Source organism: Notolabrus celidotus, chromosome 15 (genome assembly GCF_009762535.1).
Source record: "Notolabrus celidotus isolate fNotCel1 chromosome 15, fNotCel1.pri, whole genome shotgun sequence".
NCBI lineage: Eukaryota > Metazoa > Chordata > Actinopteri > Labriformes > Labridae > Notolabrus > Notolabrus celidotus.
This window is the reverse complement of record NC_048286.1, coordinates 26487852-26502606: the sequence shown is the minus strand read 5'-3', so window position 1 is coordinate 26502606 and position 14755 is coordinate 26487852. Positions and strand designations below refer to the sequence as shown.

Below are 14755 nucleotides of genomic sequence, written 5' to 3'. Positions count from 1 at the left end.
TAGGATGTTTTCCAGGCTCCACAAACTGATTTCTTCAAAAATTAGAACATTTTATTTTTGTCTATAATCCACCTCTGCCTCTGCACTGCCTGTGTAAATTGCACACACACACACACACACACACACACACACACACACACACACACACACACACACACACACACACACACACCCATACACCCATATATATACATTATTGCATATCTGCCTAATCATCCCAGAGAAGGCTTTGTTTGGCTTCCAGCTGTGTGTCGGATTGGCTGCTCTCCAGCGTGACACGCTCCACTCCCTTCTCTCCTCTAATCTCTTCTTTCCCCATCATTTATCCTCCTCTCCCCTCTTTATCTTCCCTTTCTCACTTACTTATTTCTTCTCTGTCACAAACAATTAATTTTTTTCTTAATTTGTTACCAATCTCCCCTGTTGTGTGATTCAGCTTCCATTTCATAAAGAAATAAATGCATCTGTTAGTGTTTCAAAACCTTTACATGGAGGCCATGAAATATCAAAGAGAAGGGTGGAAATGAAGCTAAAGGACTACAGAGAGATCAGCAAGGAAGAAGTGACGTACTTCAGACGCCCCCTGGTGGTGAATCTTTGTTTGCACCATTATTCAAGGATAACTGTGGAGGAGAATACACTAAAAAAACACGTTTTTACATGGTGATTTGATATATGCCATAAATATATATGTATATTATCATTGATGTTAACACAAACAGAAGGCCTGGCATTCAAAGTTCATATGTGTGTACACAGCAGAGGGTCTGATTACATGAAATTGGCCTTTTATTTGAAACAGGTTTAAAATAAATAATCAATCAGTAGGACTTGAGATTGAACCTGCAACATTTATTTGAATTAATATATAAATTGAGGCAATATGTCCAAAAAACACAGTAGCAACGTTCATCTTTTTTTGTTTGTTAGATGGGATGAGACAACAAGTATGGCTATCATCTCTGGGACAGACAGTGATGCAGCTTAGTTTAATATGTGGTCATTTAGTAACTGCAAGATATTTTCAATTGAACTAAAAGTAATCTAAACAGACACAGTATGTGACAGCGGAATGACAAATTATGAATGCTTTGTCAAACTCAAGATGTATGTATTTTTTTTTACAGACATCATTCAAAGAGGAAGCCTGACCTCTCACAGCTCAGCTCCAGGGTCGTCATCTTCAAGGACTGATTCACACTCTCACAGATATAGGTCAGATGTCAGATGTGAATAGGCAAACTAGTAAGTCAGCAGTGAATAATAACAGTGAGTCTCATGCAAAGAGCAGCTGGGTTTTTCAAAAGCTTTGCACTTTTTCTCATTCAGGTCAGGAAGAAAGAGCCCACATCAAACACTTCAGCTGAATTCAACAAAAACAAAGTAGCTTCAGGGCTAAAAGATGACCTCTCACTACAAAGTGGTTGCAACCTACATACAGATATAGGTCTGCTGGTTATCAACCCGAGAAAGCCTGCAAAAACTTAACCTTGAAAAATGAAATTTATCAGGCTGTGGTTTGGATTAAGATGCACACTGATAGGGTAGATTTAACCAGATTCATATAAAACAGCAGGATGGTACAGAAGCCCTAAGTGGACATGCACGCATATTGTATTTACCCAGTTCTCCCATGCTGACAAGTTAATTTCAAGTCTTATCTCAAGCTCTCGGCTTATCATCATGTTCTTAACTTGTGTCCCCACAGCTGCAAAAGCACAAATGACATGTCATGTCATTATCACTGGAAAACAAGCCTTTTTGAGATTATTGAACCAGCTTTGTCATCCTCAAACAATAAGTCAAGAGATCAAGAAAACAATTCCAGTAAACTCAGTGTTGCACAGGGAATACTAGGGAAAAAAATGTCTAGATGAATGGTCGCTTAAAGCTTCAAGGGATGGCAATTTATGTCATGTTAGACTTCACTGGGGTTCATCTTTTATATACCCAATAAGTACAAAGTAAATAGATGATAGGCACTCACTCATGTTTTTAATTAAACAGAGTTTACATGAATGTGAGTTTGTTAGAGAAAATTGGTAACTAGAGAAAAGGTGAAAGGAGTGTATTTTATTCTAAGGGAGCAGTTCCACCAGACAAGCAGAGCACAAAAATTGTTACAATGCACCTGATTAAAGTCTTTATAAAGAAGCTTATTAAGAGCAGAAAGTGCTGATTTAGAGGAGATAAAAGAATAAAGGCAAACTTTATTAATGCGGTTAAGCATGCAGTTGATTCACTGTTGATAATTACAGTTCTGAAATTGGCTTATAAAGTGGTGATTAGTGACTGAAAGTTTACAGGTTAATCCTGCTCAGTAGCTCTAATATGGTAGAACACACCCTAATGTGTAGTCTATCCGGTGAGGACATTAACATTCAAGTTCAGTGGTTAAAAATGAATTTATTCACAGGATTAATTATGTTTACAGTTGTATAGATATGACAGTTTTATAGAGATATCATGACCTTGACAAATTCTACATACAACCCTTGAGATTTTTAAAATATTTGACTGACAAAGGCACAAACTATAAATTAGATATCTTTCAATTTGACATGACATAATGGACAAAATGTCAGCATGAATAGACATTAGCCTGCAAAAAACTCACCTGGCACATATGAATATCATACATATATTCCTGTCAGCAATAACCATCAACTTGTGTGTGCATTTCATATACAAACAAGGTAAGTGTGACATAATAAGAGGAAATAAAGTAAACACTATGAAAAACAGAAAAAGAAAAAGCAGGTCGAGAGCTTTTCACCAAGTTTCTATTCTACTAATTCAGCATCTTCCCTGTCCATGAATCTTTGTGTTAGGAATGTGTCAAAGCCCCATATGGAAAACATTAAAATTGTGTATATTTTTCAGGTATTAGTTCCTTAGTTTATCTTTTCTTGGGAGGGGAGAGAGGCTGTAAACGGGGTAATGCACCTTTTCCACATGGCCTTTCCCCATTAACTAGTGTTGTCCCCACCTACCTTACCTTCTATCTGACCCTGTGAAGCGACCTTGGGTTTCTTGAAAGGAGCTATATAAATCCCAATTATTACTAATATTATTATTATTATTATTATTATTATTATTATTATTATTATTATTATTATTATTATTTTAAATAAGCAAATATCAATAAATCAAGTTTGATTTATATAGCAACTTTCATACAAATCAAATGCAACCCAAAGTGCTTTACAGCGATTGAAAAACAAGAAAGAAGCAGAAATAAAACAATGGCAAGACATATTAGAGGAAAATAATAATAATAATAATAATAATAATAGTTAAACAAATAAATATAATTAAATAGAGACTAATGCACACCAACAATAAAATATGTGTAATCAAAATAAATTAAAGCATCAAAATCAGAATATAAATAGTTAAAATAAATAGATTTATAAAGGGTTAGGATAAGAGTTAAAAATAAAACTAAGGCTAAGAATATCAATAAAACTGAGTAGATAAATAGAATAAATAAATGAATGAGTAAATAGATAAAAATAGAATAAGATAACAGTTCAAATTACTGAAATAATAAAGCAAAATTTAAATCAATATAACAGTAAAGGGTAAGTAATAAAATGGTTAAACCCTACATAAAAGCCAGAATGAATAAATACGTTAAATAAGTAAAAATAAAAATAGATAAATAAAGATAGAATAAAATTTCGAAATATACAATGTTACAAATGGAATTTAGATAAATACAAATGTTACAAATGGATTAAACAGCAGTAATTACAGGCAGTACCAAGAATGTTTCAGTAGTGACAGGTTGACATGTTGTGATTATGGTTTGTAATGACAGATTAAGCAATATAATAAATAAATATGGGTATATAATATGACCGTTAGTTGTAGTAAACAATAATAATGTAATACAACACAATGTAATATATATGAATATCAAAACGACGTCTAAGAAATACAAAACATTGATTTTGTAAAAAATACATGTAAGCTATTTTGCTATATTGGAGGATTTTAGTTCTTCCTGTGAAGGTTATTATTGTGTGTTATTATTTCATTATATTGATAAATTATAGGCGTCATTGAAAACCCTCGGTTATTTATGTTTTATCTTTGAATAATATCTTTTGAATAAAAAAATAAATAAAATCCTGTAAATAAAAATTAATTTGTAAATTTCGAAAAGGCGTTATTTCCTGCCACGTAATGGCGCATGCGCACTACCCTGACACTCATTTGGCGACGTGTACCCGGTGTGTGAAAGAGTTCAGGTATCTCTCCTCTGCAGGGTAACAAGCTGCCATAAAAACCTAAACAGCCTTAAGAGAGGAGAACTATGGGAGGTGCGCAGAGTGTGGAGATACCGGGAGGAGGCTCCGAGGGCTACCACGTCCTCCGGGTGAGTTTATCTGCATCTACAGCCTGATGTTAGCTGCTAGCTTAATGCTCTGTTTTCACGAGAGGCCGGGGATGACTGGTGAGGCCTCCGTGTGGGATACTCAAACACCATGTCAGGGAGGTACTGTGGACTATGGAGTCATATCAGAACCTCGTGTTTTAAAGCGTCGTGTTTTCACTGTTTTAAACCCTGTTAAATATGCTGTTAATAACATCACCGCCTCTGATGTAGCCGATTGGCTAGCTGGAGCTGCGCAGCTCCCCTGAATGACAGCTGCCCAGCTGCTTTTGTAAATACAACACAAGATTCAAGATTCAAGAAGGCTTTATTAACAAGTGAGCTCACACACAAGGAATTTGACATGTTGAATGGAACACTGGTACTTAACAACAAGACAGTAAGGACAATAAATATATAAACCTAAACACAAATTCAAAAATCTGTACAAAGAAAGGTAAAGAAGTACTTTTAAAGATATGGAATAAGTTAAATTAGACTAAGTCAGAGTGCACATGTAGTAGATTAATATAATAACAGGATATGTTATGGGATAATTTACAATATTGCACATGGATGTTAAGGTATTGCACCAGAAATCAAAGTATTGCACATGTACACTATCAGTCAAAAGTTTGGAAACACCTTCTCATTGAAGGGTTTGTATTTATTTTAATTATTTGAAACACTGCTGATTAATACCAAAGACATCAAACTATGAAAGAACATATATGGAATTATTTATTTAAAAAAAAAGTGTTAAACAAAGCAGAATATGTTTTAGATTTTAGATTCTGTAAAGTAGCCCCCTTTTTCCTTCATGACAGCTTTGCACACTCTTGGTATTCTTTCAGTCTGCTTCATGAAGTGGTCTCCTGGAATGGTTTCTAATTAACATGAGCCTTGTCAAGAGTTCATTTGTAGAATGACTTGCCTTCTTAATGTGTTTGAGACCATCAGTTGTGTTGTTCAGACGTAGGGTTAGTACACAATGGATAGCCCTATTTGACTACTGTTGTAATCCAGATTATGGCAAAACCACATTATTTCATAGTTTTGATGTCTTCAGTATTAATCTAAAATGTTGAAAATAATTCAAATAAATAAAAACCATTGAATGAGAAGGTGTGTCCAAACTTTTGACTGGTAGTGTATGTGAAATATCACATGATTCTTTAGTGGTTTACAGTTTGATTGTTCATGAGGGATTTGGCCTGAGGGAAGAAGGTGCTCAGAGTTCTGAAGCGCCGGCCGGAGGGCAGCAGGTCAAAGAGGTGGTGACCCGGGTGAGAGGGGTCTGTGAGGATTTCCCTTCCCTTTTCCTCATACTGGAGTATGAGCCTCTTTAGAAATAACTAGGAATTCTAGTGACAAACCAACACTGGACAAGTAATGCCAATCATCCTGTTTGAAGCTTTAAATCTTATTTCTGCTGAAGTGTTGGTAACGTTACCGCCTTGTTCTACTTGCCTCAAAGAGGGTTTGGGCACCAATCTGCAGGTAGGAGAAATACAATGACGGCTGGTTCATTTCATATTTACTACAGATGTTTTATTCACATCCCTTCATGTTTCTATCTCATGGCTCTCTCAAAGCCTCTTATGACATGTATCGGTCGTGTTGGTCTGCTCAGGTCCTCAGGCTTTGGACTGCTTAGACTGCTGTGGGACAAAATGAGAACTTCAAAGATGGGAAAATGTTAAGAGCAATATTTCTCCTTCTTTTATTTGCTGAACGATCATAAGAAGTAGCAGGAGGTGACAGTTTCAGTCCACCAGCAGCTCAGACTGTCCTTCTTTTTCTGCAGGTTCAGGAGAACTCACCTGGACACCGCGCAGGACTGGAGCCCTTCTTTGACTTCATCGTCTCCATCAATAACACAAGACTGGTAAGAAAAGCCGACCGCTTTGTCTAGAAAGGGTGTAAGGAAATATTTCTACACTTGAGCATCACAGCTTTTGATTTGTTGTAGATTTGAATTCACAAAAGCACACTTTTAATTTTTAGTTGAGAAGCAAATATTTTCACAGGAGTCGGTTAAGTGTTTTGGCGAAACCTCCAGCCACTTAAAGAACACAGTTACAAAACGCATAGAGTCTGGGTCACGGGTGGGATGAACTGTAATATATTGCTTTGTTGTGACTCAAACATTTGTCATGATATGTATCCAAACACTAGTTTCTTTCTAATACACTGCCGTAGTAGTCACTGGGACCAAATGCTCATCACATCAAACCCCAACTTGTTTGTCCCTCTCTGCAGAACAAGGACAACGACACCCTGAAAGACCTCCTGAAAGCCAGTGTGGAAAAACCAGTTAAGATGCTGGTCTACTCCTCAAAGACCCTGGAGCTGCGGGAGTCCACAGTCACCCCCAGTAACCTGTGGGGGGGTCAGGGCTTGCTTGGTGTTTCCATCCGTTTCTGCAGCTTTGAGGGAGCCAATGAGAATGTTTGGCATGTGCTGGTGAGTAACCCTGATGATAAGAATTGCTTCATGTGGTCCAGAGGAGCTCTTTTGTCTTACCCCCCCTCCCCCTCTCTCTGTCTGGAACAGGAAGTGGAGCCTAACTCCCCGGCTGCTCTGGCTGGCTTGCGGCCGCACACTGACTACATCATCGGAGCTGACACCGTCATGAACGAGGTAGTTTATCAGCACTTTAGATGCTTGAAGCTGTCTCTCCTGCACTTTCTCTGCCTGATAGTAGTGACAGTGATTGTGTCTCTCCTTGTTTTGTCCTCCTCCTCGTCCTCCTCTTCTCCTCTTGTCTTTATCTGTAGTCAGAGGATCTGTTCTCTCTGATAGAGAGCCACGAGGGGAAAGGACTGAAGCTCTACGTGTACAACACAGACACTGATAACTGCAGAGAGGTGATCATCACACCCAACGGTGCCTGGGGAGGAGAGGGAAGGTAACGCAGACATTAATACTCTTAAACAGCACAGTGTTTGACCTGCAGGTGTAAAGTGACATTTCAGAGTTTAACTTCCAAGAGTAATGAACACCACTATTTTTTGTGATGTGATTAAACTTAAAACACATTTTTAAATCTAAACAGTTCAGATTAATAATAAAGAAGCTACATTATAGCTGAATCAGTAGTTGCCACATCAATTTAAAGGTTCACTAGGTTTTAATTTTGTTGTGCTGCTCCTGCTTGAGGATGCACACCATTCCACTGAACTATGAATGCTTCAAAATAGCTTTGCAAATGTTCTATTCCAGGAAGGGAGTGGTTTAAATACACTTGTTAGGAAAGAAACCAGTGTACTGTTTGTTCACTGATAGACACCGCATTCAAAAACCTGCAGTCAAATATAAGGATGATGAAGTTTGTTAGTGTAATTTGTGGATCTTGTGTCTGCTGTCACAAATTCCACAGTAAGTTGAATATCCAACATCAATGTGATATGAAAACAGGCACTCTACACCTACCCAAAAATATCTTAATAAGTCTTCATGCAACCACACACGGCATGAAAACATTTGATACACTCAGTGGAGCCGTGGGTACCAGTGTTTCCAACTTAGCGAATTTGTCACTATATTTAGCCAGTTTTCAGAACCCTCTAGCGACTCTTTTTCAAAAAAGCAACTAGTGACAAATCTAGCGACTTTTCCTGGTGTTAATGGAGACTTTTTGAGACTGACATGAAAGCATGTATCGTTCTCAACGAGCAGTGGATGCTGCTGTGAGTCCCTCCTGGCTGCATTCAGAGCAGGATGCGTTCATCCCTCAGCATCCAGACTGCAAATGTATCACACATTTAGATCGTTAATGTAGATTGTGTACAATAAACATGTAGAAAATGTTATGGGTGAAAAATGTAATGTTTTACTTTCATTTGTTGTGGGCTCTTAAGTGTAGTTATAAACCTATTTACTTTTATTTCTCCCTTAACGTAACACGTCTCTCCTCTACAATTTAAATTATACAAATTAAGTGATGACGTCATTTAGCGACTTTTAGGACAGCCAATAGCTACTTTCCTCACTGAGAAGTTGGCAACACTGGTGGGTACGTGACCATCCACACAAATTGACCGTTCAGATGAAGTGCAAGCAAGACAACAGATAACTTCAGATAAACGGGTGTTAATCCACACAGCAGCCAGAGGGTAGAACTCTTGAGAAAGAGGAGAAGATGAAAGAATAGGTGTCAAACAAAGACCCTGCTGTTATTGTAATAGTGAACGTCAATCATCCATCACAGATTATCACCGTACTCTGCAGGCGAAGTCACCAAGCAGTCATTTCAAGTTAAATTCCTCCAGTGTGACTTCAAACTGTCTGTCTTTTTCTGCCTGTTTCATCCATGCCCATCCTTTATTAGGAAATGTTTCTGTCACTCCACTTCAGGGATGTCTTCACGTTAGCACAGGAATTGACGCCTCCTGTTCTGATTTCCACTCAAATGCTCAGATTTCCCATCCCAATTATGAGAAACGTCTATCGTCATAGTCGTTTTGAATGTCTGAAATGTGGTCTGGATCCAGGGAAACATTGCTGTGTTTTAATTAACATCTTTCAGAGAGTAAAGTTTTGATCCTCAACTTTTTCCTCTCCTTTTTTTTTTCCTCCAGCCTTGGATGTGGGATTGGTTATGGATACCTTCACAGGATTCCCACCAGACCCTTTGAGGAGGGAAAGACGATCAGCTTCCCCGGAAACTCTCCCAGTGAGCCTCTCAGCCCGCTGAAGGACGGATTCACTGAGGTCAGCACACACACACACGCACACGCACACGCACACGCACACACTTTTCACTCCATCCCTTCATTCAGATCGTAGACATGCTGAAAGTAAACGAACAGCTTGTAAATCTAAATTATTTTGCAGAGAGAGCGCTGCGTCTGATTTCAAGTGTGTGATGCTCTACAAAGACTTTCTCCCTGCTCTCTATTTCCCCAAGCACCAGTCTCCTCCACCAGCCCAAACTTTACTTATCAGCATGCAGTGTGTGTGCGTGACATTGAGCAGATTGAAGACTCTTTTTTCCCACACTATAAAGAAAGTTTCCTCATTCTGCATGCAGCAGAGCGGGCAGAGGGACCGAGAGAAATGAAGCTCGTTAGGGTTAATTCCACGTTTGGACGGATGTGACTTGTTCTGTTCGACAGCAGCATCTTTTTCTTTAACGCCTCCATCTTTTACCTCCTGCAGGTGCAGCTGTCTGCTGTGACCCCTCCACCTACTGCGCCTGCTGTCTCCACTGGCCTTGAGGATTCACTGACGGGCCTGTCAATCAGCACAGCCCCACCCACCATGCCCAGCGAGCTGCAGACAGGTATGTTATTCAAGTTAGAGCTAAGGTTAAATGATACTAAAGAGGAGTTTTGTTCTGTAATCTAACATCCTCTTTGTGTTGTCCTCCAGGTCTGCCCACAGTCCCCCTGCTCCCCTCCTCCAGCAGCCCCTCCCTCAGCCCACTCACTCCACTAAATCCTGTCACCACCACCACCTTTAACCCCTCCGCCACGCTACCAGGTGGGTGATTTATCAGATGGACAAAAACGCACAACATCTGTCTGCTGAGTCAGCGACCTTAATACCAGACATCAGGCAGAGCAGAAGGGTGGCAGACTCATTTCAGACTTATCTCTATGAGAGTGCAACAATGAATTAAATACTACATCAAAAAGAAAAATATTTGCTCCTACTCATGATACAGATTTAATCTTTCACTCATTTCTAAAAGCAGATTGTCAAATGTGTAGCAGCTTCTTAAGGGTGAAGGTTTGCTGTGTGTGAAAGTGAACAAAGAGTCTCAGATTCAGTTGTTGGGGGAAAAAAACAGCGTCAAATTCAAGCGACAACCTCCGGTCTAAAAATATGAGTCCAATGCAGAAGTGCTAAAAACTGCAGATCATCGAGGATCCACTTGAGGCTGGCTCCGGAAGTATCGGAAACCACATACACACCAATTCAAAGAGGACGATCTTTACAGCAGAAATAAACATGTTTACAGCCTGGTACAAAAGACGAGTGTAGTCTGGATAGCTAATCTCTCGATGTGCTCTCACTATGATGGGGGTGAATATTTTTGTAACGCGGCAATTTTAAAGATATTAAGATTACAAGTCCTCCAATGAGAGGCACAGCTGACTTGATTGGCAGACGGGAACACTGTAGCTGTTGGCTAGGAGGCTCAAAGCCCGCCTCTTTACGTCACAATCGCTCGACAGCAGCAATATGGCCGCCGCCGCCGATTAGCCTCAAGACAACGCTTCAGAAACAGATGGATGACGTCACGGATACTACGTCCATATTTTATACAGTCTATGGTCAAATTGTAGACCTCACTTTGGGCTTATTGAGAGTTATTGGGAGCATTTTCCAGGATTAAAACTCCAAAAAATTGAAGACTACAAAGAGTAATAAATGAATCCTAAAAAAGAGTCTGCCAAATAATCCATCATGAATACAGTAGTCTTTGTAGCCCTAGTCTCGACCATAGACTGTATATATAATGGACGTCAGCTTCCTAAAGGTGTTACGCACAGACACAGACCCTAGCTGAGCTTCTCTGTTGTCCGCAACACCTTTAGTCAGCTGATTCACATTGATATATGCTTCAATTGTAAAGTCACCTCCCTGATAGATGAATGAAGTATGAGACCACATGATGTTTGTTCCACGTGATAGAAAATCAACCTACTTTTAAGATCAAACTCCAAAGAAAGTAAAAAATCCTTTCCTCAAATTAATCATTTTTTATTGTTTTTATGGTTCATGATTAACGACTGCCTCTTTCCTAAGAAGAATTTCAACCGTTTGTTCAGTCCATGACTTTGACTCATAAAATAAGGCCAGTCATCCAATCATAAGTCTTTCAAACGTTCTTCTTCTTTTTTGCTGATCTTTTGTTTCTGATTTTTACAAACTGTCTTAATGTAAATCACGCTCTGCTGGGTTTAAAAGAAAGGGATGACGTCACACCCTAACGTCTCTTGTGTGTGTGTTTTCAGGTCTGATGCCCCTCCCGGCCGGTTTACCTCCACTCCCTAACCTGCCCAACCTCAACCTGCCGCTCCCAGACCTCAGTGCTGTGTCACTATCAGGCGGCACCTTACCATTAGGATCCACAGGTAACTACACAGAGTTAACTTCCTGTGCCCGCTCCACACATCATACTGAATGTATTTAGAATGTGAGGGCACTAATAATATATGTGCCTACTAAAAAAAAAACGATAAAAAAGATATTTAAAGTGAGAAGAAAATAAAGACTTTGAATAAAATGGATAAATGTTTTTTAATGACACATCTCTTCATTTGTTCTTTTCCCTCTCCATCCTTCAGTCCCCTCTCTAGCATCTCTCCCACCCTTCAACATCCCCGGTCTTGCCCCATTACCCCCTCTACCCACCATGCTGCCCTCCCAGTTACCCCCTCTTCTCCCTCAGGGAATCGCCCCCCTCCTCCCCCTCTCCTCCACCGCCCCCACAGCCTCCGTCACAGTCACAGCAGCTCCTGTCCTCGAGCCTGTCACCACCGACCCCGCAGTCCCTACGGAAGTCGCCTCCACAAACGTCTCCGAAACGCCCGCCCCAACAGAAACATCGGTATCATCGTAACCTGGGAAAACCAGAGCCCATCTACCATCAAACCAAAACACACACCTGGTTTTCTTTCTTTCTCCCGTCTGTCTTTCTCTCTGTTTTTCTATTTATTTGGCTGAGAGGGACAGACAGACAGCTGCATTAGTCCACACACGCACAGAGGTCAGAGGGCTCCAGAGGAAGCTTGTGTGGGGCGATGAAGACGATGAGGATGGACGCAGACCGCTCTCCCTTCATGTCTTTGTGACAGATTGTCACGAAGCGATGCTAAGCTACTGTTTGGACGAGGTCTGCTCTTTTTCTGTGGTGTGGCGTCGCACTTCTGCAGTCACAATAGGTCTAAAAACTTTCTTAGGGTTTCCTTCTTCTCTGATTTAACATAATGTCTGTTTCACATGCTTCATTTATGTTCTTTTTTATAAACAGTGTATGTTAACACAGCTGGACAAAAAATATTGGATGAAGTGTGTTTCTACCAAAATCATTAATTCCTTTATAAAAACTAAAAGAACAAGTCAGAACAGAGATATCAGACTGGACATAAAAGAAAACAAGATACCATGCACTGCTGTAATGAAACAAATAAAGATAAATAGAAATACAATTCATATTTTTTTTTTCCCTTCATCCAGCCCAGATGTGTATCTCTTTTGTTCTTACACCCCGTGACCAATACATGTATCTGATTCTGAATTAATTCTGTTAATTTACTGTATGAAAGTCTCCACCAGATGAATGAATCTGCATTATTTTGCACCGCCTTTTTTTGTGTTTGAAATGATTAGTCTGTCTCTTTTGTATGTGTCCATGTTAGTCCAGAACTCTACAGTTCATCTCTATAACACAGATCTGTTTCAGCCTGGAGGCCAGGCCTAAGGGAGACAGGTTTTCTGACACATGAGCTACTGAGTGAAGTGTAAATTAGTGACTAAATCCGCAGTATGTCTCCTCCTGGTTAGGCTGGAGCGATATGGTAGTGATGCAGTTCAGCCACAAGGTGTCACTGTTAAGGAACTTTATGAGAACATATACAGGACTCACAGTGCGAGCAATAAAGCCAAATAAATTTTACATGATGCCTCTTTGTGTTTTTATAATCTGCAGTGTTTGTCACTGCTCTGCTGTCTCTGAGCAGACTTCATTCTCATCCCTCCTTACACAAATAAAAGACAAACAGGAGGATTAAAGTCACAGCAAACATTCATCCATCATTTTTATTGGTTATCACATTCAGGGTTGCAGGGAGCCTGGAGTCCATCCCAGCTGTCATTGGCAGAGAGGCGGGGTACACCAGTATATCAGAAGGCTGCCATATTACAGCTTCTCAGTCGCTTTGGTACATTTCTCAGATCAGAATTGAAATTCTCAAATCTACTTGTTCAATCTTCACATCATTGCTTCACTTGTGCACATCAAAAAAGCAGTTTCTCATTTCTTTGAACAAGATGCAAATGCTTTGGTACATCCATGCAAATTAGTTCATTGCATAAGTCTTCAAATGCAAAATGGGTTAACATGTCAGAATATGTCAGTCATATTTCTGTACATTTCCATTAGACTTGTTTTCTAAATCTACCCTGAATTGGTAAATTACTCCCTTGAGAATCTTGACTTTCTCTAACGAAGGGAAATGTGTGAAGTATTAAATCAATCAATGATCAACCAGTTTTCTGAAATAGCTCAAAACAACACAATGTTACAATGTCTGACAATGGAAGGACAAGGAATTGGACTGGATCGACAGCCTGAGAGAAGAGGAAGAGGAAGAGGAGTGAGGCTGCGTGGTGGAGGAGATGGGAGGCAAAACAGAGGAAGAGGCAGAGGACATATTTCCTGATGAGATAAGAGCCACAATACACTAAGGTGTAACTTACAATTTACAATAACTGTCATCAAAACTTTATCCATAGTTTACATCAGAACGTCCCTCCAGAGTACACAGTTATATTGACAACATGACTAAGCAATGTGACTGTGTTATCCGTACACAATGACACAAGGACTTGTCATTCTGATGCCACTGACATGTTCATTGACACATATTTACTTTTGAGAGATGAACTCAGGATTTTGAGCAAGATACTGGCTTTTGCAGGTAATCCATGGTGTTTTGCTATTTGTACGAATTGTTTTGAGAAATGCACTTACTGTTTGGCAAATGTCGAGGATGATTCGAGAAATGTACCAAAGCGACTGAGAAAAACTGTAACAGACAAGTAGCTCCAACGCAAAGGTGAAGATGTAATGAGTGTGCAAAAAGTCTCCCCTGGAAAGTCTAAAGAGTTGTTTTAAATAGATGAAAGGTTGAAAAGGAGTATAACACAGCTGAGGGAATTCCTGTGAAGCATCTTGAAAAAGGTTTGATGGATTTGATAAAATGATCCAGTGTTAAAAGTTTAGAGCCATTTTGAGTCAACTGTTCGAAGAGTTACCTGTTTGATTGATAATGATTTAAATGATTTACTTCCATTTATTCACAGGCTTTACATTTGATGTTACATGTAAAAGTCAGGCGTGAATAGAACAGGACCAAGAAGGAGGTCAACGACGTACAAAAACAGAAATAGTGGGCCAACAAGTTTGATTTATTAAGTTGATGTAAAGATACTGCTTCTTATTCAGGAGCAATCTGAAGGTGAATGCCATAAAATTGGACGTTCCAGAACCCTAAATCCTAACCCTAACCCTAACCCTAATCATAGCCCTAACCCTAACTCTAATCCTAACCCTAACCCTAACCCTAATCCTAACCCTAACCCTAAATCCTAACCCTAACCCTATTCATAACGCTAACCCCTGACCCTAATCCCTAA

At 39.6% G+C, this 14755-nt stretch overlaps 1 protein-coding gene across 1 annotated transcript; it reads left to right on the top strand.

Annotated features, from left to right (window-relative positions):
• Nucleotides 1-4196: 4196 nt before the first annotated feature.
• On the top strand, nt 4197-13013 carry LOC117826880 (Golgi reassembly-stacking protein 2-like). Its single transcript, XM_034703290.1, has 10 exons — nt 4197-4384; nt 6189-6269; nt 6644-6847; nt 6938-7024; nt 7162-7292; nt 8965-9097; nt 9545-9668; nt 9758-9868; nt 11350-11469; nt 11683-13013. Exons 1-10 carry the CDS (start codon nt 4322-4324, stop codon nt 11955-11957), a joined length of 1329 nt encoding a protein of 442 aa, XP_034559181.1. The 5' UTR covers nt 4197-4321; the 3' UTR covers nt 11958-13013.
• The last annotated feature ends 1742 nt before the right edge of the window (nt 13014-14755 follow it).